The 24710-nt window shown below is 37.4% G+C and overlaps 2 protein-coding genes and 1 long non-coding RNA gene across 3 annotated transcripts; 1 reads left to right on the forward strand and 2 right to left on the reverse strand.

Moving 5' to 3' along the window:
- The first annotated feature begins 3849 nt into the window (after positions 1-3849).
- Positions 3850-7168, forward strand: LOC135635274 (protein LIFEGUARD 2-like). Its single transcript, XM_065146247.1, has 4 exons — positions 3850-4258; positions 4345-4458; positions 6521-6678; positions 6773-7168. Exons 1-4 carry the CDS (start codon positions 4003-4005, stop codon positions 6977-6979), a joined length of 735 nt encoding a protein of 244 aa, XP_065002319.1. The 5' UTR covers positions 3850-4002; the 3' UTR covers positions 6980-7168.
- Positions 7169-8990: 1822 nt separating this feature from the next.
- On the reverse strand, positions 8991-12131 carry LOC135634705 (VAN3-binding protein-like). Its single transcript, XM_065145226.1, has 8 exons — positions 11709-12131; positions 11292-11405; positions 10414-10807; positions 10079-10327; positions 9946-9995; positions 9812-9869; positions 9455-9725; positions 8991-9369 (listed from the first exon to the last, which is right to left on the reverse strand). The coding sequence occupies exons 1-7, from the start codon at positions 11985-11987 to the stop codon at positions 9484-9486; spliced, it is 1386 nt and encodes a 461-aa protein (XP_065001298.1). The 5' UTR covers positions 11988-12131; the 3' UTR covers positions 8991-9369; positions 9455-9483.
- Positions 12132-19427: 7296 nt separating this feature from the next.
- On the reverse strand, positions 19428-23815 carry LOC135636543 (uncharacterized). Its single transcript, XR_010495912.1, has 5 exons — positions 23708-23815; positions 22040-22389; positions 21871-21920; positions 20668-21055; positions 19428-20590 (listed from the first exon to the last, which is right to left on the reverse strand). It is a non-coding gene; the product is annotated as an uncharacterized LOC135636543 (long non-coding RNA).
- Between the last annotated feature and the right edge of the window lie 895 nt (positions 23816-24710).

Genomic DNA, 24710 nt, shown 5'->3' on the forward strand with positions numbered 1-24710 from the left:
ATAAGAACTCAAAGACAAAAAAAAAGGAGCACAGTACAACAAATTCAATAGAATGAAAAGACTTGCACCATTAAGTTAAAAAAGCCTCTCTTCTTGGTATAGTAATTTGAATAAAGAATGAATCCAGATCCCATTAATACCAAAGATATGGAGAGAGAGAGAGAGAGAGAGAGAGAGAGAGAATGCATATAAACTTAATTTAAAGAAGTTCAATGATTTAGGAAGAATTAATGTATACAGACAGACCTAATACAAAGAAATTATGTGAATATGAGATCCAAGAAATTATGTGAATTTAAAGAACCTCTTCCTAAATTTTATCAGAGTCAAAACAACTGCTGTATCTATCAAATTTGAATCTCAACAACAGAATGCATGTCATGCGCTTGAGTTGAGAACTTCCAAATGGAACCTAAATGGAGAAGGCTGCTGTTGGAATTTGAAACAGAGGATTATTTCCCAAGTGCATCCAATCCCCTCAGCTTTGTTTGCAAGTCATATCAGCTGCTGGCTTTGCATGTTCCTCTTTCTCTTTGAGTTGACAATATGAAACCCATAGCTGCCATAGATTAGGTTCTGACACAGTAAAACATAAATTATTCATGGGACCTACACTTTTGTGTGTCAAATAGCCAAGTTTGCCATCTTGCTATGACTCAAAACATGGATGGGTCATTTGCAACCCCCTTTGACAAGGTGTTTAGTGTGCACATCTTACAACACTAACTAAAGTCACTCTTGAATGATTAGACTGTAAGTTTCACATAGTATTTTCTAATAAAAATTTAATTTTACCCTCTTTTTTTTTTAACTGTTTGTTAGATGAGAAAATGAGTCAGATTGTATAGGATCAGCAAATTTGCTATGATAACTCAAGGAATGATGAAAATAAATTAAAAAAAAAAGATGAAATAAAAATAGTAGATGTTCAATATAAATTGAAGATCCGAGAGCGTAAATTCCAGATGAATAAATTCAAACACACAAAAAAAAAAGATTGTTCTTGATTGAGAAATATTTATTATTACGATGATTTGGGTCCTATATGTTTAGTAAAAAGAATAATTTTTTTTATCGTAAATGAAAAATATTCAATTGTAACTTGACCTCTTTGATATGCATTATTATGAGATATCATGAAAGTATGAGTGCTTGAATCATGATGTCCTTTGTGGTGACACACAAATTAAGTTTTTAAATTTAAATTTATAATTAATTTTATCAAACCATGTAAGGCAAAGTAATCAAACTCTATGTTCAATTTTTTTCTATCATCACAATGTATATACACACATATAACATTATATAGGTCACTAAAGTCAATTCCAAGAGCAGCATAAACAATTGTTCCATTTTCACATACAAATAATGAAATATGTGGAAATATTTAGCATTTGCATTGGAGTAGGTCTGAGTTGGCCAATTAATTGCACCTAAACATGACATGACTTGTCATTGGCAGAGTAGGTTTCTTCTTTAGTCTATTTAACAAACTATGAAATCTAAGGTTGTCACATTCTAAACTCTATTTCATTGAAATTAGGTAGTTAAAAACCTTTTTAGTTTGACTGAGTTAGGTGTCTTTATATCTAAAATAAATTAGGTAAACCAAAACCCTAACTAATATGCAAAACCTTCCAAGCCTTGTGGCCCATCAGATTAGAAAAAGAGATTTGCATCATCTAATTATGTAAAGTGTTTTCATAGTAATTTAATCATAGTGATCTTTAAAATAATTGGATGAAGAAGGAAATTAGATTAAGAGATAAAAGAAGCTCCAATCATTTTCTTTATATTAAATTATATTTTACATATATATATATATATATATATATATATATATATATATATATATATATCATAAAAATGACTTTTTCTAAGGCTGAAATTTTCACCTTAGAATTGCAATATTTTAAGGGGATTTGTTGATTTTGAGGCTAAGAATCATTTTTTTGTAGTAAATGCTGAGTTTTGAAGACATTGTTTGTATTTTTTTTTAGTTCACATTGTTCACAAGTAAAATTTCTAATTCCCAGAAACTCACTTATGTATTGAAGAAAATATTCTCTTATAATGCTTACTCAATAAATTGTTTTCTTACAAAAATTAAATGTTCTCCATTACTAAACTTGTCCTTTATAATAAACAATCCAATTTTTTGCTCACTGATCATCATTTTGGATTAAGATTTATATTCAAACTTTTCAATAAATTTTGACTTAGGCATTCAAGGTTTTTTTTGGGTTTATTGATGAAGATAATGGAAAAATATATATGAGAAATATAATATTGTGCATGAATAAAAAAATTATTGATTTAAAAAATCTTTTCTTAGGAGGAAAACAAACAAACAATGTTTTCCTTTTAATTCATCATTTTGCTATCAAACTAAATCTTGATTTATCATAAATGATGTTAAATTACCCAATTATAAAAAAAATTCATGTTAACAGAGAAAAAAAATCATAAGATGAATTTGAGGGTTATAATAGATTATTATCCCTCTAATTTATATGGATTTCTATCCTAATCAGGTTTAGCATCTCTATTGATATATCTATACAATTACAAACAATTCTAATCAAAATTTTCTTTCGAATTTCAAGTGATAATTAAGAATTATGTTGGGTTTAAGACCTCAATAATCAAATATATATTATAAAATTTGGGATTTAAAGATTCAAGCTTAATGGTTTGAAGATAAATTAAGGATGATAAGTGAATACAAAATAAATTCAATTCTAAGACCATTCTATCCGCAATCAATTGACATTCTATATAAAAATACAAAATAAGAATTTTTTTTTCAAAGAGTAAGCGGGGAAAGCAATATGATAATTCAAATTGTGAGTCAGATACATTATTATTAGGTTAATTATTTTGGTTCTGAACTCTAATTCAGATATAAAATCATGGAACTAACTATTTAGGTGTATCATATAATCCTCATTTTACTTGGAGCAACAACAGATTTGAGCAAATAGTACTTTGTTTTCTTTTACGATGTTGTAATATTTCATCTATTCTATGTTATCTTTGATTATTCTCCCTTATTAATTAAGATTTATGTTTAGTTTGTTAAGAAGATGGGTAGAAAACTATTCCCATTTGAACCTCACTAATTTGATTACATCAGCCTAAACTTTATTGTCAAGAAAACTTGTTCTTCTTATATTAGGACTTCTAACTCTACTTGCATAACAATCTCTACGATTTTAGCTATAAACTCATCAAATAAGACAAAAATCGATGCATAGAAAATTATTTTAATTATGTTTCCAAACAGTCAATAAAATTGATATCTTCCTAGGATCCCTGAAGACACTAAAAGATAGTTTAAAGGTTATATAATAAACATAATTTTAAGTAGATAGATCTATATTAAATGGTGGTCGAAAGATAACAAGAATTTAAATTCTTAATCTTATCTAAGATATGTGAATTAGGTACTGACTAATTATTCAAGTATAAAGCTATTACTAACAATAACCGGTAATTTTTAGTATGTTCGAGTAAAATCGACTTTTAACGGGTGAGAGAGAGTAACCGATATCCACATAAATCGGATTCGGGTACGTTCTAACAGAGATCGAGCGCCGCAACAACGTCCGTTCGATTATAATATTCAAGATCGTGACCGTTCGTGCACGCCGACCATCGGCTCCCTGCTTCTCGCGCCGCGATTGTTGGAGCCGAAGCATCGGCCCAGTGGATGCGGATCGGCTACTTTTCTCTCGACGGCTGAACCAACGAAACCGACAGTTTCTTTGACGTGTCATTTTTTTATTGGATATACAATTGTCTGCTCATTCCTGTTGAAAACCGGAACACGTGGTTCGCAGGGCCAACGCGACGGAGGATTCCGTTGCCTTGTCTTCGTCCCCACGCACCATATATCTTCTTCTTCTTGCCTCCTTTCTATCCGCCTCAAATCGAAACCCTAACTGTAAGACGGCGATCGGAACTCTCGGAAATCCCCCGTGCGATTCGTATTCGGAGAGGATGTGGCAACGCGGGGGGTACCAGAAAGCCGGGGACTTGGAGTCCGGCACGCAGCCGCTCTACCCGATGATGTCGGAGAGTCCCGAGCTCCGGTGGGCGTTCATCAGGAAGGTCTATTCCATAATCGCCGTCCAATTGGCGCTGACGGCGGCCGTCGCCGCCGTCGTCATCGCCGTCCCGCCCATCTCCCACTTCCTCGTCTCGTCGACCGCCGGTCTTGCGGTTTACTTCCTCCTTATTTTCCTCCCCCTCATCGGTATTCCTTTTGCTATCTTTTTGGGGATCTTTTTGTAATTTGGTGCGGTGTTCATCCCTTAAACATTTCGGTGTAAATACGTGCAGTTTTGTGCCCTCTGTATTACTATCACCAGCGGCATCCAGTGAATCTGCTTCTCCTCGGACTATTTACTGTATCGTTCAGTTTCGCAGTTGGAATGAGCTGTGCGTTCACGGACGGTAATATCTGAACTATAATCTTCCTCGATGTGTCAAAAAATATCTTTTTGGCGTCATTTAACATCGAATCGACTATCATTCTCGTTTTTGGATAGAAAAAAAGTCAGCTTCTGGGTTTACCTTATTTAGAATACATTTGAATTGAATTCCAGGACTCGGAATCTGCAATCAAAATCTTATTTTTAAGTTTCTTGTTAACTGCTGTGAAACCATAGAATAGTTGCAGTGTGAGGTCCCCGCCAATCATTAAATGCAGGAACCGTGTTACATCATCTGCACTATTACTGCTTTATTCTTTTACTGGATGTTTTTATCTTCTTGATTCTTCATTCACAAAATTCTTCTTTTTACAATGAAAACATTCTTTTTGTTATGAAAACGTAACAGCTAATCTATATTCTTGTTTCTTTATTTGTTTGAAGAAGATAATATTTGTTTGTCTTTGGGCAGTTTTATGTCTCATTATGTTTTGACCAAAGCATTGGATACTATATTAGGAAATATCTTCATTTTTGGGTATGGATGTTTTGGACCAATCATCTCCAATACTTCCTTTAAGATAAGAAGAATATGCTGCAATGAAATGTGAGGTTTATAGCACATGTATTTAGAGACATCCAGTCCTTTCATCCTTGTTCTAGTGGGCCAACTTGATACTTTTTTAGTGGTTAAATTAGGATAGTCATTGGTGATGGTAACTAGAAAAAACTAATGTCTGTGAACCTGTTTGGACAAAGTTGTTCCATAGATTTCTATCTGCAGAATTTACCTTGAATGGACATCTTTTGTAGCTACTGTAGAAAATCCATCTCTTGCTGGTTGTGAGCATTTCTATTTGCTGAATTGTTGGAAGAATTTTATGTTTGCTTATGTGTAGATCCAATGAAATAGATACGTTAAGAACCTCCCCTTTTCTTACTATCGTCTTCAGCACTAGGTTTTACTTATACATCCTAGAATTTTCTAGTTGATTGCTGGCAGTTATTAAGGTCTCTTATAAACTTTATGTGCCAACAATTGTGGTGCTCACATGTTAAGGCATGTAGCGGAATCAATATCTTCTTTTGTAAGAAGTAGATCAATTCAATTGATTTGAGTTGGAAAGAGGCATTTAAATGTGATAGTCATATGCTTGCAAACTCGGTGACTGGTTTGCTGCTGGCAGTTTGAAGTACCTTTATTGGACTTGATATAAAAGCTTGTGCTTGGTCAAACCGCTGTAGAAATTTCTATCATAAAATGAATTTAACCGTTGTTTCTGGAGTATTTGTTTTATGCCAAGATGGTTTATGGCAATATTTTCTTTATTTTACAAATAAAGCTGTTGTTGTCTCAACTTTCAAACAAGACAATCATGACACATAAACATGGTTTTTTTAAATAACTTGGAACAGAAGCACATGCATCTTGGAAGGTTGAATTTACAATTAACAAGTTGACAGGGAATATGTCTTAGATAGGAAGATTCCTCATGCTAAATTATTGCTTGGTCAAGTAGCAGGGCCATTTACAAAGGACTATTAGTTTTAATTGTCTTATAAGCAATTGCATACGTGCAATTTCCATGATTAAGTTGGTAAAGAAAGATGACTGCATCTGGGGGACTGTGTGGAGTTTAGAGAGGGAGGGAGCTTTTTCAGGTGTTTAACCTTTTTTATAATAGCATACCTAAAAACAGAGGAACTTTTTTAGCATCAAAGTACTTTAAGATATTGGTTTGAACAAAATGGTGACACAAAGTACTTGATAATTATTGGTAATTGTTAAATAAATAGCAGTCTACAATGGGCTATGCGACATGCGTTAGGTCACGGGTCTTATTAAATCTACTTTGGGCGTTTGTACTGTTCCTCAAGTCACCAAATTCCTACATTTATGTAGACTCATATTCATTGCATGTGCTTGTATTAGACTCTCCTTATACTATTCTTGTTATAATTGTTCTCAGATCCACCCTATTGTGCCCTCCTTTGACAAATTTCTTCTAGAAATGTTCAGATACTTTCAGTTAGCATTGTACTTTAGGAGTTGATATGGAGACTGAGTCTTTGACTGGAAACAGGAAAGGTCATTTTGGAAGCTGCTATTCTCACTGCAGTGGTGGTTGTTAGCCTCACTCTGTATACCTTCTGGGCTTCTCGGAGAGGCCATGACTTCAACTTTCTTGGTCCTTTCCTTTTTGCTGCTATCATGGTCTTACTGGTGTTTTCACTCATCCAGGTAAAAACAACTGATTACATGGCTTTTCTCACTTTTTTGTTTTTTGTTTGATTGTTTATACTTACAGTCATTCATATTACCAATCGTGCTTCAGATTCTATTTCCACTGGGAAAGATTTCCATGATGATATATGGAGGGTTAGCAGCAATCATATTCGCAGGCTACATCATATACGACACAGACAACTTGATCAAGAGATACTCTTATGATCAGTACATATGGGCTGCTGTTGCTCTCTATATTGACATCATAAATCTGTTCCTTAATTTGCTCACCATACTGAGAGCTGCTAACAATTAAATCATACATAGTGAATAAATAAACTGAATGTGTGTAGAGATCTCTTTGCGACACATTATTGAACTTGGAAATTATCTGTCTTGTAATTGCAAAAACAAGACCTATGTTCATTCAACTCCATCTTGTTATTCGCTGTATCTAATTTGAATAAATGACAGATTGATCAGTTGGCGTTAAGCCTCTTTTCCATTTGTTGTCTCAAATAGACATTCCATCAGGAGTTGGAGGTGATATGATGATCTGTTTAGAGTAAGGCCTTCAATGATTTGCAATCACTTAGTATCTCTCGTTGATGTAACTGCAGTCTATTCTTTTGTGTGGTTCGTATGGTTGGGTTCCCAGTTGGCAAACTTGAAATGCATAACACTGGCAGTCTGAAAAGTTTCTAGAGCTAGAGAAGACTGAGCTATTGCTTTTGCCCGTCTGCTTACAGCTTTTCTACTTATTGGAAACCACATCTTGAGGAGAACTAGTATGGTAGAATTATCATCTCTTGCTGAACTGAAACAAAAGCTCTGTTAATCACTATTTTTGTATGATGTGGTTGACCAGTACAGTGTTCAGTGATTCTCGACCTCAAATAGTTGGGACGTTGTGATTATGACTTGTTATTGTTGTGGTTGATTAGAATTCTAGAATTATCATCTTTTGCTGGACTTATTATCATCTTTGCTTTTTGAATCTCTCTCTCTCTCTCTCTCTCTCTGGATGATGTGGTTGATGGGGCATTAGAAGCTGGAAGCATTTGCATGATGGTTTGTGGAGAACAACAAAAATCACAGTGCAGCCAACCCCAAATCTATGAAGAGTTCTTTAAATTTGGGAGAACTTCAAGATTACATATTGTAGATTTTTCAACAAATATGAGATACAAAACAACTAGAAAGAGATTAAAAAAATAAGAAATGGATATCCATGGCATGTGCATGGGAGTTTTCTTTTCCTTCTATGAGATTGAAAGAATCGAAAGAATGACAGTTAGGGGGTTGTTTAGATGTTTGCTTACCCAATTAATATTTGCAAGAATAGGAGGTGATGACTGATAGATACATGGAGAGAAAGAAAGTAGTGGCAATTATGAGAACTAAAATTAATCTGATGATATTTACCAGTTCGAGCATGAACACCGTAGACAGACGCAAATCATCAATTGTAGCTATAGCATTGGAGATGAAGAAAGTGGTGAGAATTGTTGCAAACCGAAATCCTTCGAGTCATTCATATAAGATAGTATTCACCGATGAGAATTGTTGCAAACCAAAATCCTTCAAGTCGTTCATATAAGATGGTATTCACCGAATCGGTCATGAATCACAATGCAAGACCATCCTTTTTTATGGTATGGTCTGATCTGATTCATTCTTTTGTTTTTTTTTTTGAATTAAACATGACTCATTTTTTGTTCGTCTCTTTCTCTTGTATTTTTTTTTGTTCTTCTTTTTCGGATATACTATGTCTCAAATGGTAAAAACGGAGATATGCAACAGATGATACATATCGATCCAAGTGTGAGCCGATATGACCACACTTATTTCGAATTATTAGATCCAATTTAATAAAATAATAATAATAATAATAATAATAATAATAATGAGTCCCATCCAACTCCATAAAAAAAATTAAAATGAAAATTAGGGTTCACGTTTGCAAACCCTCTTCTCTTCTGGTGTTCAACATCGCAACCATTATTTCTGCCATTTCGACATCACAATCATTATTTCTCCTATTTCGCCATTGCTTCCTAAGTATGCTACTGTTGCTTCTCCACCTCTTCTTCCATCTTCCTTTCTCCTATTTCGTTTCCTGGGTATGCTACTGTTGCTTCTCCCCCTCTTCTTCCTCTTTTCTCCCATCAAATCTTACATACCGATATAATCAATACACTTAGATTCGAAATATCTCCAAAATAGATCCGATACCCGAAACTGTAATCCTTGATTCTGTTCAAGGTATTGTGTTTAGGAAGATTTGATTACTGTAGCCTTTCTATGCTGTTTGTCAGTCTGCTGAATTTGCTTAATGAAACCTTGCTTAAGGTGATTCACACAAAAAAACATACCCAACTCATTTTACATCACATACGAGCTACTAAGTTTTTGCATACTTGGATGAAAACACCACATTTACATGACACTGAGGAGAATTGTAGTGAAAGAGATGATGTTTGTGTTCAATGAGATCCTCAGAGCTGCTTCCAGTGATGAAAACACCACATTTCCATGAATGCAAGCAGCAAATGCTGTTGGAATTCTGAACCATTCTGTGTTCAACACATGGAGTTTTGGAAAAGGGAAAGTCACAGTTGAAGCTGCAGCATCGATGCCTTTTTGACTGCAGAAGCACTTCTGGTCCTCGTGTCTTCCTGCATCTCATCTCCTTCTCCTATGTTTCTGCCGAGGTCCAACAAAAAGATGGAGTGCCCCTCAAGCTTCTGGTTTCTATAATGGCAAATGGGAACCCAGATCAGTACATTACCGACTGCAACCATTCTCCTCAAGATGCGTTCAGGCGCGGTGGAGGTGGTGGTGGTGGTGCTGCTGCTGCTGCTGCTTCTTCTCGTTGACGATGTTGAGGAGGCGGGAGACTCCCTGAGTCCACATGTCGTGCTCCCTCCGGCTCCGGCACTCGAACTCTATGACACGTTGCTCCGCCGTCCGCAGCCCGAAGTAGCGGCGCCGCTCGCCGCCTTCCAGCAAGTGCCGGCCCGGCCATGCTTGGATGTCCTTGCAAACGTCGACGATAACACCTGCAAAGCCCACAGTTCCATGAGATCAATGAGAGGGAGTTCAATTGCTCGTCATCTGTAATGGATGATGATTGCATGGCACTGACTCTTCTTCTTCTTCGTGATAGTCCCTGCGACATGCTTGCTCTTCGTCTTAAGCATCACCTGCACCAAAGAACAACAAGGAGCAGTAAGCAGAGATACGTGAGCATTCATGGAGAAGTTACGAGGATCGACTTGCCTGATCCATCTTGTTGACGTAGACAGAGACGATCTTCCAATGAAGCGCACCTGCGATCCGCAATCAACTTGGATTCATCTTCCATGTGCTGCAGATGAGAAGGAAGGTGATAAAAGGAGGAGTGAGATGAGACCTTTGCGTGTGCGCTTGAGGAGCTCGGTGCCCCGAGCAAGAAGCTCCTGGCAGCAGAGGCCCAAGAAGTTCTCCTCGGCCACGAGCTCACCGCTGACACTGCTGCTATTGCTGTCGAGTTCCTTTTCCTGCATGCGGCGGCGGCGGTGGTTGTTATTCGCCGCCCCTCCTTTCTCGACTGGTATGACGGCGGCGATGTTCCACACCTCCTTCAGTGCCCTCGCCTTCAGCGTCGCCGCCCCCCTCAACGCTGCCGCCGCGGCCAACGCACAGGAAGTCTCATGAGTCGCAAGAACGACGTGAATCGAGAGCCATGGGAGATCAAACAGTCGTTACCGGTGGCAGCAGCGGCCGTGAGGGCGACGACGTCCCCCGGAGTCCTGACGCTGACGGCGGAGCTGATGACCGACGCCAGGTGCTCGCGCTCAGCCCCCATGATCTCAGCGACCTCGACGCACTGCGCGGCCACGAGCGTCGCGGCGGAGGCCACCGCCACGTCGGTCCTGGCAGCGCGGTCGTCCTTGCCGGAACCCGAGGCGGAGGCGGTGGCCGCTGCAATTGCAGCGACCGCCGCAGCCACCCCAGCCACGGAGACTGCAGCGTGGAGCTGCGCGTTCTGGGCTCTGCTCTCCTCTTTCTTCCGCTCCCTCCTGTCCTTCAGCCACCTCCCAACTGTCTTGCTCGTCCCTCGGCACGGCTGAGGCTTCCGTGCGTCAGCAGCTCCCCAGAACTGCACGGATTAAGAGAAAGTGATGAGCAGTGTAGTAATCGAGGAGGCACTAGAGCACTGCGGAGAGGAACGAGATCTCCTCTGCTCTCAAGCAGAACAAAGCTCCAAGTCCCAACACAAGCTTAACACAGAGTATAACACGACAACAGAAGTGCGTAACTGCGAAGCCACGTTTATGGTGGTGTACAGGTCAGTGGTTTCATTGGAAGAAGAAGAAGAAGAGGAAGCGTTGTCTTCTTCCCTCCTCTGTCTTCTTCCTCTTATTCCATCTCTCTTTCACCCCCAACACTGACATCCTAGAGATAGGCGTGCAGAGAGATTGGTCATCACTCTGTCTTCACGCAGTGTCTCCGGTTTCGGAAATCATTATTGCTTACTAGAAGACATTGTTTTCTTCAACACGAAGCTAAGAACAGTAGTCGCAGAAGCGCAGACAAGGAAGAAAGCAACTCGAGAGATCGAGAGAGAGAGAGAGAAGAAAAACCTTGACGTCGTCCATGTGGCAAGGGGAGACGGGAGGGCTATCAGAGAGTGATCCACCGCCGTTCAACGGCCCGCTACTGTGGGAGAGGCGTCCTGATGTGAGAGGAGACACCTCCTGCCATGGCATCAAGAACAGGGGAAGCAAACACAGCAATCAAAGTTTAAAATTTCAGCATTAGCCAACAGGAAAAAGAAGAGAGTTAATTGAGAGGAAATCCACATCAAAAGACCAGATTAAATCGGAGAACGAGGAACAATTTGGACTGTAAATGTTGCTTGGCTTTCTTCCGATTTGCCAAGATCCTTAAGAGAAGACGAACAGCACAGGAACGGCAACAGAGTGTGTGTCCTGAGCTCAAGAACAGTAGGAAGAGAAGAAGGGATAAGAAAAGATTGGATTTTGGAGCACGCAGCTCACCGACTGCGACATGATCCGCTCCATGACGAGCTGCGAGGTGGCCGACGAGGCAAAGGAGAAGGTGTTCCCAGCTACCGCCGCAGCCGCAGCACCGAGCTCCTCCAGCTCGCCGGCGGCGTCCTCGGGGATCGCGGCGGCCGGAGGCGGAAGCGGCGTCAGGGCCCTGGAGACCTCGAAGGCGGAGGCGCTCCATGACCGGGAGAGGAACTCCATGGGGTCCCTGGGGAGCTCTGGTGGTCGGGGGATCTCCGTCCGCCACGGGTGGCCAGCTTCGTCCATGGCCAATGCTATAGTTGTGGGGAAGAGGGATGGTTTCGAAGAGCCCGTCCCTGTATATAGAAAGAAACAGAGAGAGAAAGAGAGTGAGAGTGTGTGGGGGTTAGTAAATGAGATTGTAAGTTGTGTAGATTGGTCTTATGGCAAAGCCACAGAGAGAGAGAGAGAGAGAGAGAGAGAGAGTAAACGAGAGATGTGGAGATTGGTGTCATAGCAAAGCCAGATTGTAGAGTGGGTGTGAAACAAGGAATACAGTACATATGCATTAAATTGGACTCTTTCATATCTCTTATGGATATTCTTGACAAGAAGATTCCTTCTCTATGAAAATTAGTAGATGTAATTAAAAATATATACTTTTTTTTAAAAAAAAATTTCATATTTGATGTATATGAAAAGTAAAAAAGATAATTCACCGGTGGGCAAACTATGCAAGAACTGATAGGGAGAGAGGTTTGATTTCATATTCAATTTGATGCTAGTGATGATGTTATTAGCATTTTACTTAATTTTAGTTAGCATACTTAATTTGACAAAGATGTTTCCCACAATGTCAATCTTTAATCCTTCTCTTTCAATATAACTGAATATAATTACAATCTTAGTTTTTTTTCTTCTAAAATTATTATCAGCTGGTTGACTAAAATCATATCAGAGTTAATATGGCTGAACATTTTTTTGGAGAAAGGATTGATCCTATGGTTTGATTTTTTGTTCTTCTTTTATTCAATCCGAGGCTAGTAATGATTTTTTTATCATCGTATTTAATATTAATTTTAATTTAGTATTTTATTTTGGAAAAAAAAGAAGAAGTTGTGTGTCAATGTGATGAGGTAAAAATGAAAACAAAATTATCTTCTGCAAGTGTTTTGTCTCTGCTTCCCCTTCATCTTCCTCTGTTTTTCCTGTCTTCCCTATATGTTTATCTGCTATTTTGCTAGTGTTTCTGTCTCTTTTATCTCTCTTTCATCATTCAATCATAAAGTATCTCTCTCGCTCTCTCTCTCCATCTGTATTTGGTGAGAAATAGAGGAGAAAATGAAAGGGTAATGAGATTGGTTTTTGTCGTGTGTCAGTGTGCATGAGATAGAAGGTGAAAACAAAAATCAAGTACTTTTGGAATTGTTTTTGTTTTTGATCTGTTCCTTTAACTATCCACCCTATAGATCTGAACTCTCTATTTTAATTCTCATCTCTCTTTGGTAAACAGTAGAGAGAGAGAGAGAGAGAGAGAGCGTGGTGTAATGAATCAAATTGTCAATGTTACAAGGAGCTATTATGATGAACCATGGTAAGAAGCAACAGAAAATTACTATTATTATTAATTTTTAGTCCAAAAAATAAATTTTGCTTATGTAATTACTCTATTACAATTATGTTCTTACAAAATGTGAAGTTGGAAACAAAATTCCATTACTGTATTAGTATGATGTGGGTAGATTATTGCAGTTAGTTTATTGTGGATGCGCTAAATTGTCTCTTAATTTTTCTAAAAAGGATTTTTGTCTACAGATTCTATTTATCTGTAGCCTAAAAAATTAATGTTCATGGTTTTTTTAGTATCAATTGTATGAAGAAAATGAATTTTCTAACAATAATTTTGGAAAATTCTTTCACAAGGTTGGCTTTAATGAGGGAAGAAAAATCCTACTTGTTTAATGAAAATAATGACTATAAACAGTGGAACAGCCATTATTCCTGTTTTTTCTTCCCTCTGTGTAGATCTGGGAAAAACACAATAAATTGGAGACAAGAAAAACCAGATTGTATGGCCAGCTCTGCCTTGTCTCTCCATACCAAATGATGTATCATCTGTCATGGTGCATTCACATGCTTGGTGGTGACACATCCAAGAAGAACACTGCTACCACCAAGGTTTGTATCAAGTCAATTCTTTTTGTGCCAGCCAAGATGATTAGATGTCTTGGTCCAAGGCATCAGAGGATGTTCTTCTTTGGTTGAAGGTTCATAAATGAATGTAAAGATGCATTGAACTACACCTGTGGTAGTGATTGTTACACAACCTTTTAACTCTCCCCTAGTCCACCTTTTGAATCACAAGAGATGAAAGCAGTGTTAGCTTTTGTCTTGAGCCAAACCACCTCCTAGAGAGAGAGAGAGAGAGAGAGAAGGGAGCTGCAGTCTCACTCCCTCATCACCTTTGTCCACTGGAGAGTAGGGTGAAGGTAGGACCCATGAAGCATTGGGAATCACAAATGTGGGGCTTCTTCATCTTGGAAGTCCCCATTCTCTGTTCTGCAGACCAGAGATATGGCCTATTTCTTCACTCAGCAATGAAACTTGGAATGAGGACATTTTAAGGTTCATCATCTGGACCCCAAAAAAGCAACTAATGAGCCCAAGCAAGTATTCACCCACCAGCTTTTGCCTATCAACCTTTCCTCTGCATGACTCTCTCTGTCTCTCTCTTATTCCTCTGCTCTCACCCTTCCGAGAGAACTTTTTTATCATGTGGATCCTGAAGCTTTTACCATGGACAGTTAACTGTGGCATTCATCACTGATCATGGCTAGCAATGTTTGCCTTGGTCAAGATGATGTTTCTCTCGAGTAGCTGCTGCCAATAGCAACTGTAGTCCTTTTTTCTTTTTACATTAATTTTTCTTCTGCAGACACTGTTCCCCTGAAAGCACTTCCACAACTTTGCAAAAAGAGAGATGCTCATCGCAGACTGGATGTTTGTATGGTGCAGCTCATCACAACATTAAGCATAGGCTCCATTACAAGGTGGGATGTATGATTGTTGAAGTGGTCTACATAGATTTGAGATTCTCATAATTTCTTGTGATTCATCATATCCACAAGTAATTCAAACATAATACATAGAGTAATCATCTCTCTCTAGCTCATTTTATTTCTAAATCAACTTTATCTAACAGTGCTCTTTAATCTGACCACTGAAACCAAACTACAACACCAGCAAGTTTTTCTTCTCTGGACCATTATTTTCCTCATCAAAATTATTTTTTTCTTCTGTCTCTAGATTAATCTATTCATTGATGCAGGAAACCTTTGTGTGCAAGAAACACAAACTTCTTCTTCTGTGTCTTTGGTCTAGAATTTGATCTGAGATTGGGAAATGCTTGGGTGGGCCAGAGAAATGAAAGTAACATGTAATATGGTGCAAGTTTCTAGGAGACGAGAGAATCTATTGAAATTTAGAGAGAGAGAGAGAGAGAGAGAGAGAGAGAGAGAGAGAGAGGACAATGGATGATTGCACCAAGCCTCAAGCAATCCAGAATATAGTTATTTGTCAGAGAAGGCAGGACTCTTTCATACTTAAGCCTCGTATGATGTTATTGCTGCTCATCTGCTTGCGTTGCCAACCCTGTTTTCCCTACAGAGAAGGCTATTCAGTTTCAGTTGGTGAAAAGACCCAAAAAAATAAAGAAAAACTCATGCAAAAAAATAATAATTTATATTCTTAAATACATGATTATGTGATCAAATTCTCAAAAGCTTAGATTGTTAGAAAAAGACCCAATATAGACATTAGCATCTCCTCTCATGAGATGAGCAAACTGATTAGTGAAGTGTGAATGAAATTTCAGTGCTATATAAATATAGAATTGAACTTGTGATCTGCTTTGATATCATCAAAAGCTTAGACTATTAGAAAACAACCTCATACATATATGATTTGAGTGATAAAGAATCGATTTGTGAGATTTTTATCATTCATAAAAACCTTGTTCTACAGTGAGTGAGAGAGAGAGATAAAAGCAGACTGACTGCCAACTTACCACACTCCCTCCTCCAAAGAAAAAGGAAAAGGAAAACAAAAAGAGGAAAGTGATGGTCATTTGTGAGCCCTTTGTCACATTTAAGGCAGTGGGTGATTGGTGAAAGGGGATTGTGGAGACAAAAGTGAATGGTCATCATCATGAGCCTGCAATGGGTAGACCCTAACTTGTGAAAAACAAATAGACTAGGTTAAAAGGGAATCACAGGCTCAGGAGAATGTTGCAATAGAATGCCAAAGCTACCCCTTGACTGCCTTTCTCTGATGGAGCTGCAGAAGCTCCTGGAGTGTGATTTCGGAAGTAGAACACATCTTGAAAACAAAACGAAAATAGCTTAGAAAATATAATTAGGAACAAAGGAGCCCATCAGATCCTTGTCAATGTTAAAATGATACTCAAAGGAGTCTCCTCCGCACCACAAGGGATCTATCTATCCAGGTGTTTTTTTAACTGAAATAAAAATTAGTAATTTAGTCACTCGATTACTTTCTTTATATGCATGTATAAGGTTATAATCTTTGATAGAGCCATGATGTTATAGAAAATGTCTAGAAGAGTCGCTTAAGGGCATCTCTTATTTTATTTACAATAATTGGATGGATCGCTTAAAATCATATTCAATCTTTATATGCCTAACTCCAAGATAGATCCATCATAGTTAAGTTAACTCATCCCAAATAGCTTTTACACAATTCGTTTGTTGTTGGCATTTCTCTTTAATATACATATCAAACTCATGGTATTAGTTAGTGATCGGGTCTCTTTCTAGATCACTAAGACCCGATAAATCCATTTCCGTTGATTTGGATGTAGATTGCTCTAGTTTATTGAAATTGCTAACCATTAGTGCTACTCTTTTGTCGAATAAGAGGTCTTGGGTGGCCATGATGCTGTAATCAGTAATAGCGATAAGAAGACTTTATATTAGGGTTGAAATGAGTAAATGTGTATATGTCCCTTTATTATGTGTGGGAATGAATCCATCACATATCTTTCATGAATTAGTAATGTCAATTAGGGGAGTGACACATGATAAACAAGGTAAACAAATTTGTTGCTTGATAGAAAATAAAATCGGATACTTGGCTTTCGATGCAAAAGATGGCTCCTTGTTAAAACATGGCTTGCAACAAAGAATCGTATCTAGCGGAAGAACATCACCTAACAAAAAAGTGATGAGTGATATAGAGCCAATTGACTTGTGTTCTTCTTGTAATATTACAAATCGCTTTCCTTTTATCGGATCATGATAGATCATTCTTTTTTCAAATTTATGATGAGAAAATTTATCGAAGAACAATATATTTTCTCTCATTATTATTAAATAAAATAAGTCAGAGGAGCCATCAAATCCTTTTATCAATTTTTTTAAATGATGTCCACATAATGGAATGGTAGGATGAATGGGAGCAAAGACAACATCATATCATACAGAGACCAGCATTTTGTTTCCCACCACCACCTTCCTTGCTTCACCAAAGCTTGGACTGAGACAAGACGGTGAGTGGGATATCAGTTTCCTAGCACGTTCTGAGATGAAGCACCATGAGAGATCAGCCGGGATTTGGCCCTGGATGAGTTGCTCCTCACTATCATCAGATATGATCGGACCAACAAGGCACTTGCCCACCTTGATCCTTTCCTCCATGATGATGATCGTGTTGGGTGCACTAGATGGGCAATGCCTCAGTGATAAGAACAGAATCTTCAGCTGTCCGAGGAAAGTCTAACAACAAATGACACCAATTGACCGTAGTTAGCTTTTCCTTGTTTCTACCATCAACAACAACTAACCTCGGATAATGAAAATGGATTAGTGGCTGACCAATATTGAGTTGATTAAGATATGCATGGATGATGGAACCTGACTTTTTTTTTACCATGGCAATTCATGAATTTTCAATTCATAATCACCAAACTACTTGCAAACAAGAACAAATATAATTTTTTTGTCCTCCCATCAAATCATATATATATATATCTAAAGAAAGAAATAAAAAAAAAGGACTCAGTGAAGCCTCTAGTCGGACTACATGTTTCATTAAAAATATTCTAAAATATATAAATATGACATAAACAGGAGACATGAGGAGAAGAGTGATCACATGAAGAAAAAGTATTTTTTTTCTCCCTTTAATCCTAATTTAAAATTAACATAAATGCACTCCAGAATAAATAATAATAAAAATTTGAATATAGAAAGTTTAAATCTTGAAATCTAAACCATGATGAGGAAGAGAGAAAAGAAAAAGAAGACATTGATGGATTCACGCTGTGCCCGACTCTTGCCAGAGAAGTAAATCGATACGGCGTCAAAAAGAATAAGAAACCCCCGTCATCCTACCCATGCAAAGTAGAAGCAGATGGATGGCTTTATGAAGAAGGGCCACAACGGCATCAATTGTACCGAGGGAAGGAAAGAGACCGAAGAGAGCACAACGTTTGGTTGGTCCTCGAAACCACGTGGGGCCCGTACGCTAAGGCTCGATTAAAAGAGGGGGGAGAGGGACGGGGAAGGAAAAGAAAAAGGCACGGCAAAAGAAGCCTCGGAAGCCGTGCTTGAAATAATCGTCACGGACAGATTCCGGTATATAATTAGATAGCATCCGGTTGATGTCATGATGACACTAATGCTTTGCAATGAGCTTTTTTTAATCACAAAAAAAAATTGAAAAATAAGAAAAAAAAAACACCATAACTACTCATCCGATTTCGTTAGACATAACAACAGGAGAAAACTATAATATTTATACCTATTATTTTTTTTATTTCATTTAAGGCTAGTGTGATTTTCTAAAACAATAATCATTTTTTTGGGTATTTGGTATCCTCTCTTTTGGTTTTCTTCAAACGGTAATATTAATTAAAAAATACTTAAATTATACCTCAAAATTTTTTTCGCCTTACAATGTTGTGGCTTGTTATAATATTTTTGATCTTTTACAGCTTTGATCACCATAATAAAAATATAACAAAATCTATTTAAAAATATTTTGAGTAAATAGAATAAAAATACACAAATTCATTTGATGTATCATTCAACTAGGTATTTATAATAGTATAAGAACAGCATCACCCAAAATAAAAATCAAATAATGGCTTCTGTTTTGTTCACTACAATAAAAATATGCTAAAATCTATTCGAAAACACCATAATGACTTCTAAACTTATAGCCTATGAGTAATAACATAAAAAAAACATAATATGTAAAACATACTATAATAAAAGTTTTTTTTTTTAAATAACGTTCAGTATTTTCGGTATTTCAATAAAAAAATAATACTATTGTAAAACACTATAAACGAGTCAAATGAAAACACTGCAATAGTTAAAAATTAGCAACAAAAAAAGGTAAAAAAATTTGGTACAATTTTTAGGGGTATTTTAGGTATTTTAAATTAGAGATATTATCTAAAAAAATATGAGATACTGATTGAGAAATACCCAAAATATGAGTATTTTTTAAGAAAATCGCCCTTAAGGGTAAATGATAAAGATATATTTTGATTGCAAAATAATGATTTGATAAAGGCTTTATCAACTAAGCTTATTCTAGACCTTATAAATGAATCATTTTATTCTACCTAATTATAATCTATTGCAATATGAAAACAATACACTAGAGAGTTTGAATAGCACCCCAAAAAAAAAACTACACATAATATATTGATTGGTCGATTGTATAACAGTCTTTACATCTACTAATTTACATGGTATGCATGAAAGATGCATCATTTAGTAGGCATAAAGATCAAAAAAGGCACTTCACTAATAACAGCTTAAATGGTCTAACCTGAACTAATTTGGACACATGTTGGCCAAGAATAAAGTATTAGGTGGCCGAAAACGAACTTAGGCCTCAGCATGCACTAAAATTCCAATGTCAAATTCATGTTCCTATACAATACATATTTGCATGCATATGGGTGTCATGATTGATCAATCCCGTTTTAGTTTAGTCTAATATCAAGCTACACGCAAAATATATTCTTCAGCTATAATGCATCCATTGTCTCACAGTAAATTAGCATGAACATATCAACATCTGTAATTAGACAAGACAAGAAAATAAGCATGAAAGGGTAGTAATGAGGACCACAGCAAGGATCCCATCATGGATACAGCCATACTGATCCAACACCACCCAGCCCCCAGCATCAATATAAACCAGCTGGTGGCAATCATTCACAGGTGGCCCATCACTTGATGCCAGGGTGCATCCATCCCCCATGGGATTTTGATTCGTCTCCATTAAGTATCCTACCATACTTAATGGATATGGAATCTATATAAACCAGCTGTAGCCAATCTACAGCTACAGGGCCTCAGCAACATGGATATGGAATCCAAAGGAGTTAGTAGGCCATGCAAAGGCTCAGATGAAACAAGAGAGAGTGAGAGAGAGAGAGAGAGAGAGAGAGAGAGTAGGACATGGCATTAAAGGAAGTTGGTGAAGCTGTGCCGTTTAGTAGTCTCATCAACCCATCCACTGCGCCGTCGCAAAGATCAACAAAGTAAAGAGGAAGATAAGGGACAGAAAAATGATGGCATCAGGAAGGCTGATATTAAGTGCTTTAGTACTGATGTACAGGTGCTGTAGATCGCCGTCACAATAAAGAAACGGAGGAGCAAATCAAATCCAGTGATGGAGACCAGGTCACACCATCCTCCATAAAGGATGTCCCCACTCAACAGAAGGGGACAATGCAATGGGCAGCAGTAAACAGGAAGATAAACTTAGAATTAGTACAAGAAGGTACTGAAGAAGCTAAATAAAACTCACCTCATATTATGGGGTGGAAGGCTTCAATCGATTAATCTTCCATGCCGATTGAATCCAACCTGTAGATGAATGTAAGCAGTAGAAGTGAGCGACAGTTCAGAGATTAAGAAATGGAGAGAGATGGTAGAAAGTACACTCTGGATATAGGCTGCTCCGACAGAACAATGGCACAGGCATTCACTGAAGCCAGGGGTTAGACTAGAGGATCTGCTTCTACATGCTCTACAGGGAAGCAGTCCCTGTCTCACATAAATGTCTCAGGAGACCTGCCTCTACATGATCCTTAGGCGACGTCATAGACACAGTCGATATATTACAGGCACAGGCTGCTTCACGGAATTGTACCACCACCCTGGCTCTTCTCACGTGAATCGAGGGTGACATCATAGACATCCAATAAGGTGATTCTCCTAGTCTGATTGAGAAAGATCTCAATGGCCTTGTTCTTTTAACTCACACTGTAGTATATAGGAGGAAGCCGCAGTGACAACCTTGGGCCACTTGAACTGAAAGATCTCTTTGTGCTGTGGAAAATGTTGCACGATTAAGTTAGAGGCATTCAAAAAAACTTACAAGTAGTCCACAAACTAGCACATAAAAACCAAGAAGCCAATATAACATACAATATGTTGAGGCTAAGACCGATGGGTCCAAAATGTTAAGGTTTCTTGATTGATGAGTGAACCATTATTTTATCAGTATAACTGATGATTTTGTATTAACCTACTACTGCCTCATCTATATCTTCGCTACTTCTGATCCATTAAAAAGAAGTCGAAAGTAACTACAGTTAACCAATTTAGTTCACATAAGTATGTTTCGCCATGAGAGTCAAGTCATCCAATAAGACAGACTGACTGAGGGAAGTTGTGTGTGTACATGTGTGCATGTATGATGTGCGTGTGTGCATGTGCTTTTGGGTGTGCAACATTTATCATACAGAAATAAAGAGTGATGGTTTTGACAGATACCCAAAATTTAAAGAAATCTATTGCCAACAACTAATATAATTTATTGCTGCATAATGGATGGGAGATTACTTTTTTCTCAAAAAAATGAAAACAATAATTAACGTTATAAACTAAAAAGAATATGAAATTCTACAAAAGAACTTTGATGAGAAATTAAAAAGATGACCCAATTCATAAAATATCACAATTTTATGAATTGAATTGCATTAAGAGATAGCCAATGGAAGAGTATCCTGCAATACAAGATGTAAGGAGTGCTTATGTACATATCCTTACCCCTACAAACAATTTATACGCATACCAAGATATAAACGAACAAAATTTTCATTTAAATGAAATGGATACATTCTAATCAATATATAGAGTACCTGATACTGATGGTCGGCATTGCTTACAGAAAATGTTTCTCTTCTATGACCTGAAATAAGAATAGATGTTTCATATGTGGCCTCTTACTATTTAAAAGTTCACCAATAGAAATTTTAGGAACAAGATGAAAAAATTGAGACCACTAATATCAATTTTAAAGATATGTACATTTCCATAAACCAGTCACAAAAATACTGCCCCAAAACCTTCCAAGTCGAATGGTCCAAACAGGATCAGTCAATTAAGCAGCTTCCCCTTAGCTTTACATTAGATGTCCATCCTATCGATAATCCGACAACTTTATTCTTCACAATTGTTCTTTCTCACATCCCATAAATTATCCACATCCCTTCTAATTCTGGGCTTCATGAGCATCTTCTCCAACTTTGGTCTTGGCACTCCACCGAGAGACCCTGCTTGACAACTTCATGGCATGTAATGATGAGGATGTCGAGCTTGAGCCAAGTTGAGCCTTGCTTGATGAATGTACATATGTGAAATTGTTGACATGGGCCGACCTGATGAGTACAACCTTAAAGTGACCCTACAGCCAGTATGAATATCCTTCGAAAAATACATAGCAAATATATTATTCTCTCAACAAAACGGAAAGAAGAAAAAAGGCTTGAGATAGAACTTGTTACCTACCTGACGAGGATCTCAATTACCGGTATGCTGCATTATGTTACACTCATTCTTTACACGTTACATATTTCACCTATCAATCCAATTATGATAATTATAATTTATAATAGTTATCTAAATCGTAATCTAAAATTTGGCAATGTGTCTGTGATTTCCTCTTTACTGGATTTTATCTTCTCAATCATATTACAGTATTACGATCAAGCACATATCTCATTGTCTGCTACCTTTTCTGTGCCAACTTTTAGTAATATATGCACTCGTTCTCTTTCAAATGATATATTTCTTAACATACATGACACTGATGTGGAATAATTTCATGCATGCAATTGAATCTCAATTGACATCTATCAAGTGTTGTGCCCCTCAAATATAAATCCTAGCTCGACCACAAACTTATAGTTTAGTAACCGACGAAGACATAAGGTTCCATAGAAAATAATAGCAAGGGCAGATGATCCCAGTAAATTAAGAAAATATTGAGACGGAACTTGTTACGCACCAGATGATGATCTAAACCACTTATACGCTACATTATGTTACAATCATGCTTTGCACATCATATAATTCACCTACCAATCTAGTTATGATAGTTATATAACCTGTAATTTAAGATGGACACTGATTCTCCCTGCATTAGATTCATAATGAAGCACATATCTCATTGTCATGGTACCTCTTCAAATGGTTAAATATCTCAAATTCCATGGCATTGATTCTCAACTGACATCTATAGGCAAGAGATAAGTGCTCAGAGGAAATCATAACAAGGGCAGGTGATTCCAGTACAGGAGCATACCGCCAATGTGGGGTCATGGGAGAATCAATGCAAACGCCTTTACAACTACAAACAAAGAGGCTGCTCCTAAATCTGATGCAACATGTATAAAGATCAAAGCTACAAAATGGCTCAGGCAAAGCAATAACTCCAAGAACTAAGAAGAAAGCGACAACATCATGCCATTCCCGGATGACCTACTCCTCGAACGAATTGACGGGAAGAAAAGCATGCCAAGGAAACTGATCGGAGGCAAATAGATCATTGCAAGTGGACGGTCTCGCCGGGGGCAAATCCTTATAATCCTTGACCTCACAACACCGATGCGGGTTCACGTGATCTTCTAGAATCCGAACATGAAGAAACGAAATCGAAACGAAGACGTGACGAGTGCAAGAGGGATCACGGATCACCTGCTCTATGGCATCGGAAAGCCGGGCAGCTCGCTCGCGTACTCTCGCTGGGCAATCGACGCCGCTCCCATCGACGCGAGAGAGAGAGAGAGAGAGAGAGAGATTAAAAGGAGGGAGGGCCCATAGAAGCAAGGCACCGTTTTGGTCCTTTAAGACGCAGCCCAGCCCAATCATGTCACGACCGAAATGATTCGGCCCAAGCAAGTAAACGAAAAATATATATGTAGTTCATTTATTAGCATAAATAAATAATATATATATATATAATATAATTATTGTCAGTAGCACTTGCGGATTTAACGATTTGAATACTGACATATACTGTAATTACATACAATTGTAATTAAGATAGGAATGATGATAGATCGATGCTCTACGAGAAGAAATGAGTTTTACGGAGGATAAATATTGAGGTCATTTATTCTAATTGACTCATATATAGTTGACTTCTGAATAATAAATGCCATTATTTAATTAAGGTTATTTGCTAGATCAATTTTTTAAATATTTTTAAGGTCAAATGGTCAACATGAGATTTGATCCCAGACCCTTTTTAATACATCACTTAAAAGTTGTCAGATGAAATCTTGAATCATCAATCTTTAATAAGTGGCTCTAATACACATTCCCACTAAATTACTATTTTAAATATCAAAATTTGACAGATGAATTTCTTTTGCTCTTATTTAAATCCTTGGTAAATGAGTAGTACACTACTCGGAACAATATTTTAGATTGAAACTTATTGAATGAAATTTCAATTCATTAATTCTTAATAAGTTTGGTATACCAAAAATTTATTGAATGAGATTCTAATCATTATATATACATATATATACTGCAATTAAAATGCTTATGAAGCTCAATCAGTTTACTTCTGATATGAATTGACTCTTCAGAAGTTCGTTCAGCACAGTATAGAAGCACAAGTAGTACACATCTGCATTATCCTGTTGCCAATTCATTGTATACAGTCAAGTAATTGCCAAACCAGGCTAGCACA

The sequence above is a fragment of the Musa acuminata genome, chromosome BXJ3-4, assembly GCF_036884655.1.
Source record: "Musa acuminata AAA Group cultivar baxijiao chromosome BXJ3-4, Cavendish_Baxijiao_AAA, whole genome shotgun sequence".
In the NCBI taxonomy this organism is placed as follows: Eukaryota; Viridiplantae; Streptophyta; class Magnoliopsida; order Zingiberales; family Musaceae; genus Musa; species Musa acuminata.

Coding starts and splice junctions, on each gene's coding strand:
- LOC135634705 (XM_065145226.1), bottom strand. CDS start 11,987: ATGGACGAAGCTGGCCACCCGTGGCGGACGGAGATCCCCCGACCACCA. Junction 10,808..11,291: donor GCCACATGGACGACGTCAAG/GTTTTTCTTCTC, acceptor TAATCCGTGCAG/TTCTGGGGAGCTGCTGACGC. Junction 10,328..10,413: donor CACGGCCGCTGCTGCCACCG/GTAACGACTGTT, acceptor CCGCGGCGGCAG/CGTTGAGGGGGGCGGCGACG.
- LOC135635274 (XM_065146247.1), top strand. CDS start 4,003: ATGTGGCAACGCGGGGGGTACCAGAAAGCCGGGGACTTGGAGTCCGGC. Junction 4,259..4,344: donor TATTTTCCTCCCCCTCATCG/GTATTCCTTTTG, acceptor AAATACGTGCAG/TTTTGTGCCCTCTGTATTAC. Junction 6,679..6,772: donor TGGTGTTTTCACTCATCCAG/GTAAAAACAACT, acceptor ATCGTGCTTCAG/ATTCTATTTCCACTGGGAAA.